Here is a 7,225-nt window from a genome sequence, read left to right as displayed (position 1 = left end):
AGTGTTGTCAAAGGAGCTGTAGGGGGATCATGGAAAATCGGTCCCATTTAACTAGACTAAAGAGAGCATTCAAGATATTTGTAGAGATAGGAGTGTTGAGAGAGGTAGTATTAGAGAGAGGTGGACAATAAGGCTGTAAAGTAGTAATAAGGGAGGATGGGGTGGTTGATTTAGAAGGTTGTGGGGGTTGAGGGGATGGAGGTGAGAATGTTGGGAGAGTAGGAATGTCTCCTGGAGGTTGAATGTTGACTTGGGTAGATGATGTACTGGTAGGCATTATGGAGGGGGTAGTAGTTGCATTGTTCAGACATGGTCAAAGGAGAGCCTGGGGGTCGGGGAACCGGGAGAGTTTGAGTCAGTGGGGCTATTTGATGAAGGGTCAAGCTTCATTGCCCCTAACAAGGTTATAAAATCTTCATTGTTGGCCATGGTAAGCCAAGAGTATGTTGGGGAGAGCAACAGTACACCCCTCTGGGTCCCCTTGAGGGAAGACCCTGCGACAACTAAGCAAGGGAATACCAGTCCATGGCTCCCCCCAGGCTGTCCACAATGGCACAATCAGCCTTTCATCCTTTCAACATGCCTCTCACACCTTAGGAAGTGGATAGTAGATGAGGTTGGAGAAGGGATGGAAACGAAAAAGTGGGAGGGGAAAAAGACCTGCAAAATTAGTTGAGTTGAGGGTTGAGGCCCAAGGCAAGGGAGATCCCCAGCATTGGGTCCCAGTCCCAGTCTTCTAAGCCCCCTACAACAACGGGCAAGGGATTGGGAGCGTAACAAAGATCTAACATCTTAGAAAATGGACAGAATAAAGAAAGGGGGAGAAGACAGGCAAAACTGGTTGAACTGTGGGCTGTGGCCCAAGGTAAGAGAGATCCTCAACATTGGGCCTCAGTCTCTGCCTTCTGAGCCCCTCACAACAAAAGTAGGTATGGGTTGGGGGGTGTATGTAAATGATTATCTTCTGCATTTTTACTTTATTGATTTACAAAGGATAAGCAAAATATTACAGAGATTCTGTTCTTTATGTATAAAATCATACAAATATAATAAAACTCTCATATATATTAAATACATATTTACATTTCTGTTCAAATAAATGTATCACACTCCTTGTATAATCGCATCACTGTTAAGTAAAACTATCAATATTAATCATCTGAGCATTATGAACTGAAGCCAAATGTTCCTTCAGGAGTTCCTTGTTTGTAACAATCACACCACATGACTCTTGAGGGCAAGCATAAAGGATAGCTTCACTGATTATATCATTCCCATCTAGTGAATTAGGATGAGCTTCTGCTATGTGCTGAGCAAGCGTTCCCTGATCTTCAAACATTTCTCCACAAGTCTCGCATGCAGTACTTTCATCAACAATTGCAAAAATACTAGTAACAACTTCCTGGTCACTGGCAGAGTCAAGGTTACCAGTAATTATATTAATGCCACTACTACACATCTCAATGTGTGATAGGAACTCTTCTCGTGATGTGAAGGTAGTGGAACAGTTGCTACATTTTCTGCATGAATTAAGGTGGTTCATGAATTCCTCTTGACTGGTGAAGTGAGCAGCTCCACAGTCACTACATTTTGTTCTGTGTTTCATCATGTGATCTTTCCAATTTTCGGGACTAACAATTTCCTTGCAATATTTACAAATATTCTTTAATGGGTCCTCTTTTCTTCTCACCTTTGCCATGTGTTCACGCAAGCACATTATATTTTTAAATATCCTGTTACAGTGATCACAAGTCACAGCAGAACCTCCATGTTTACGATTCTTATGAGCAGGCAAAGATGCTTTTGTAACTATCATATTGCAAATATCACATGTTACATATTCATTCTCTAGATGGGTATATTTAATATGCCTAGGCAAATTTAACACCCATTTCCCACAAATTTTGCACTGTTCTCTTACTCTTTCATCTTTGGACAGATACTGTGACACATCATTGTTTTCAATCATGTACTTTTTGTAGAGTCCCTTCCCACAGACTATACAGGTCTTGTGGTGGCCAGGATCACTCTCTCCGACCAGCTGTAAGTCTGTAGGACTTTTAATGTCTCCGCAATTATTACACTTCAAATCCTTGCTCCTTCCAAGTATTCCCCCATGCTGATGTCTCTCCAGGTGTAACTCAAAGCTTTTCTTATCATTAAAATTCTTATCACATATCTCACAGTGAAACTTTGGTGCATACACATGTGATTTAACATGCTTCTCATAGCTATATCTAATGTAGTATTGCTTTGGGCAATAGGGACACTCATACACTTCATCTTTAGTATGTAAAGGTATGTGGTTTTTTAGATTTACCAGACTTTTAAATACTTTTCCACATTGCTCACAGCAAAACTTTTGATTTGGATTATGTTCTTTCATATGTCGTTCTAGAGCTGTTAAAAATCCAAAGTTCTTCCCGCAAGTTGCACATTTAAACTTCATCCACTCTGTCTCTTCATGATATCTTTTGATGTGTGTTTGAAGATTGACTCGATTCTGGTACTGCTTTCCGCAGAATTTGCATTCATGAACTGTTTCATGCGTATGGTCTTCAAGTTCTGTCCTTGATGGGAAATCCTCATTACATACTGAACAATGAAAATTCTTCTCCTTGTCTGTGTCATCTGCTAGTACTGCCGACATTTCATTAGTAGCATTATCATCCATTTTAAGTGAAGAACCTGAGGCATTACCATCAGCATTGTAAATCTTGTGTCGTCTTTTCTTGCCTATATTTCTTTTTCCCTCCTCTTTGTTTATATGTTTCTGAGCATGCTTTTCACATTCTTCCTTTGTGCTAAATTTCTTGCAACACTCAAAACATTCAAATCCATCCTCTGTTTCATACGATACTGACTCATTTACGTCACTACTTTCAACAATCTGGTCAGTGGTGGGCATACTAAGCCCCTCTTCTACCACATCCATTATGTCACAGTCATCAATGTTTTCTTCCTTAACTGTCAACATACCTGAAAAATTTTTCTTCTCACCACTACGAGTTCTATTTGTTTCCATCCCAGAAGAGATAATTTCTTGTTTGTCAAGAGTTTCTCCGTGTGACTTGCGTTTTTTTCCTCTTTTTCCTTTTGTTACAGGCACTGCAGAGGCTTCTGTCCAGTCTTTTTGGTTACTGGGATCTTCTGTGTCCAGCTGATCTCTGCCTGGCATATCATAATACTTGAATGTCCCATCTTCTTTCTTGATCTTAATTGTTCTTCCTGAACGGGTCTTTGTGACATTTGGTATTGCAGCTGCTGCCTCTTCATCCTCATCGTCTGAAAAAAGCGGTGGATCAGCTAGAGCTTCTAAAGCTTCTTCATCCTCCTCCTCTGCATACTCTATTTCCACAGTAACTTTCTCCTTATCATTTCTACTTGATGTATCATAATTGTTATCTTTGTTCTTTTTAGGTCTCCCCCTTCGCTTTTTGAGAGGAGTGTCTACCATGCTTACATTCTGCATGACATATTTATCAGTTGATTTTGATAGTGCTTTCCTATAGTCCATAATGAATGTGTTTGGGTCTGGAATTTCTATTTTGCTCTTGTATGCTGCTCTCAATTGAGAGTTGTATTTCCGTTTACTGCTGAGGTCTTGAGAGTAGATGGCATGACTACTGTTATCAAGGGCCATCACTAACTCTCTGTTGAACCTGAAATCATAGGGGAGGATCAGTCTAATGACTTAATATAAATATAATAAAACTTAAAATGTTGATGACTGTCCCATTCCTAACATAATAATAATAATAATAATAATAATAATAATAATAATAATAATAATAAAAATAATAATAATAAATAAATACTCATCATCATCTCTAGTATCTTTCAGACATAAATGAATTGGATGAAAGATTTGGTCATTATCGTCATGCACTACAGCAAAAACAGCTGATCACTAATACTGATATGTATATTCTATGTTACACTTTATCATGTAAACTATGTTGCTAGATGGAGTCAAATTCTACATGAACACTAATATATATTCAGACCTATCATTTACAATACCGTTACAGGGTAAAAACAGTAATAATACACCAAGAGCATTGTGCAGGGTAAATCTAATACACTACCCTATCTCAAGTGTTTTTATTGTATATGGCACTAATTTCAACCCCATGTCACTGGGAAAATGCTGTGCTCATTTCAGAATTGTTTGTGGAATGTCTCTGCACATATGTGGCTCTGCCAGGGCTTAGCCACAAAGGAGTCAATTGGTAGACCTAGTACCTGATTTCACTTTTCCTTGAATTTGCAGGAAAAACTTTTTTTTAAGTAGACATTATAATTGACAAAATAAGAAAACAAAATATTTTTGAAAATCAAGGAAAAGGGTAAACATGTGAGACAAGTAGTAGTCATAATTGGCTCATTGGTGATTTAATACAAGTGGAGTCATCTAAGTGGAAAAAAAAAAGTAAACTAAACTAAACTCTAAGTGGGCACGGCATGTTCATACATGCCATGCTTGTTGGTTTTGGGTTACCTTTCCTCTATGCACTTGGGTTGGAAGAAGGCTTATAATCTGTTTTACAAAAATAGTGCTGTGTGATCTTAGACTTACTTCTTTCCAGAAAATTACAATCTGATACATGCACTTTGATAACTCTTCAACCTTAAAGAATATCCCTTAAAATTCCTCTAGAAAAAGGAATAAAGAAAAAGACAGCAGAGAAAAAAGGAAGAGGAGGCTTTACCCAATGGGAGTTATCCCTCTCCAAAATTGTGAATTTCTTGGACTCTCATTATCCACAGTGGATTGATAAAATGTGCAGACACAGAATATTGGCATTAGTCTTTGCATTAGTTGTTAAGGCGGGATCTCAACAGGTGGACTACACTGTCAAAATCTTACCCCAAAAATAGGGATACATTCCTAAACCCCTCAAGAAGTTCAACCATTTCAAATGAAATATGAGGATACTGCTGTTACTATCTGGCTAGGTTATGACTAGACTATGGCAGTCACATCATTTCCAAGACCATAAATCATATAAAAAAATTATTGCTATTTACAACTAAATTGTGTGTGTATATGTATATGTATATGTATATATATATATATATATATATATATATATATATATATATATATATATATATATATATATATATGTATATGTATATGTATATATATATATATATATATATATATATATATATATATATATATATATATATATATATATATATATATATATATATATCAATTACTAAAAATGAGTACATATTCAAAGTACAGTACATATGTTTGTATCATCAGTGTTTTCTTTTTATACAATCACGGCAAAATATTATTTTTCTGACATTGAAAATGAGATTAAGTTGTTTTTAACACTTTCTCATTTTTACTATACAAAAAAACAACAACAACAACAATAACAACAACAACAACAACAACAACAACAACAACAAAAAACCTACTATTTCAACTCCATGATACCACACACTGCTTATTTTATTCAGACTATAGAGCGAATAATGATCAACTATGGAGTCTATATAACAACAAAAATATCCTTCAGTCTTGATTTATCAGGAAATATGGCAGAGACTTTAGAAAATAATGATAACTGAAAATACAACATATGCTCGCAGTATTATGAAGAAACGGCAAGGGATGCTGGTACTTGGCAGGAGCGGTCGCGCATGCTAGGGTGACGATATAAGCCCCCGGCAGCGGGGCCCAGGCCACTATGAATACTACCCATCGGGAAAGGTCTAGGGATGATCTTCATATCCTTCTAAGGGCAAAAGTCACCACAGTTAGGAATGCTTGTAGAAGAATCAACAGCACCATGGTTAAATTCTGCACTAAGAATGAAGTGCAGTGAAAAAGTGAATTTAACCAAATGACCCCAGGAAATAATCAGAGCATATTTGCCATGGTACTATGACTTATGTGAAGATTGCCCACATGAGGATTAGATATGCTGGATGAACTTTCCCCCACTTGTTTTTCATTAAAGGCATAAAAAATAGTTTTGCTAACTTTGCCTGGCTTAGGCTCTTACACTAGTGGCACTGAACAGCAGATGCACAAGGACTGATTCTCCCATCTGCTGAAGAATGGGTGTTAGAGAAGGATGCAAATACCATAAGATCTACCCTAATAATTGGAGAAGTACTTACTGCTTATGTATATACTAGTGGGTAGTATATAATATATCTTTATATATTTTCTACTCATTTTTGGTGCTACTTGCTTGATATTTAGCAATTTTCTTATGTTTCATAGATTTGAGTTCTCCAAGGTTAAGTGTTAAGTGTCAACTGTACTTTTTCTATAATGATTTCATTATAAAACAAAGGGAAACAAAATATCTACCCACAATAAAAAAGTAATGTAACAACAGCTACTTCTCATCACTTGTGCATTCACTTTTGTCCTTACAAGCAAATTATATGTAAAGACATATTTCTCCTTGAATTTTGTCCCACCTTATTAAAAGGATTTTATTTTACGTCTCTTACACGTAAAATTTCAATGTTACAACATGTGTACAAGTCTTGACCATGAAATACATCAAGGATGACCAAACTACTCACTTAACAACAATTGCATCTGGATCCTCTACTGAAGGGTTAATATGGCAAGGGGGTGGCTGGTTTTCCTTGACTTCAATAACTTGTCTTGACTGTTGTTTTGATTGATTTGCGTTCTTCACCAGGCGGCTCTGGACTTCCAAGTTGTCTGAATTAGCTGTGGGGCCTAGCTCAATCACCTCTTCATCCAGCAGTTCAAGTTTAACAGGATGGTCTGCAGGAGAAGAGTAAAATGACTTTAAGCCTTGTTTTTTTCCTTGTTTTCTGTAATCCCTGTAAACAATAATATAAAACCTGGTTTCATTTCTAAGGTGTGGGAACACATATGTAGTTCTGATATCAGATTGTTACTCACAGTGCACATATACACACATATGAAGAAATAAAGAAATAAAGTAAGAGAGAAAATCAGTTTATGTACTTACACCTTAAGTACAGAAGAAAAATCATAATTGTGTATTTTGCAAATTTTCAAGTTTGGAAATAGATATGGGGTTGTTAGCTAGGTTTACACAAACACTAATTTCCCAGCTTCATTACATAAAGTGCTTCTACTTTATAATACCCTTCATTTTGATAGATAGGTAGATAGAGATTTTATGTTAAAGATTATGCAGCCCTTTCTCTCTCTAAAAAAAAAAAAAAAAAAAAAAAAAAAAAAAAA

The 7,225-nt window shown here is 36.4% G+C and overlaps 1 protein-coding gene across 1 annotated transcript in view; it reads right to left on the bottom strand.

Annotated features, from left to right (window-relative positions):
• Positions 1–1,132: 1,132 nt before the first annotated feature.
• LOC119576372 (zinc finger protein 84-like) overlaps positions 1,133–7,225 on the bottom strand; it is a 7,766-nt gene continuing 1,673 nt past the window's right edge. Inside the window, 2 exon segments of the mRNA XM_037924030.1 lie at positions 1,133–3,662; positions 6,565–6,775. Coding sequence (XP_037779958.1) covers positions 1,133–3,662; positions 6,565–6,775 — 2,741 coding nt within the window.

Source organism: Penaeus monodon, chromosome 8 (assembly GCF_015228065.2).
Source record: "Penaeus monodon isolate SGIC_2016 chromosome 8, NSTDA_Pmon_1, whole genome shotgun sequence".
Taxonomy (NCBI): domain Eukaryota; kingdom Metazoa; phylum Arthropoda; class Malacostraca; order Decapoda; family Penaeidae; genus Penaeus; species Penaeus monodon.
Note: the sequence above shows the minus strand (reverse complement) of the source record. Positions and strands in the feature narration are given on the sequence as shown.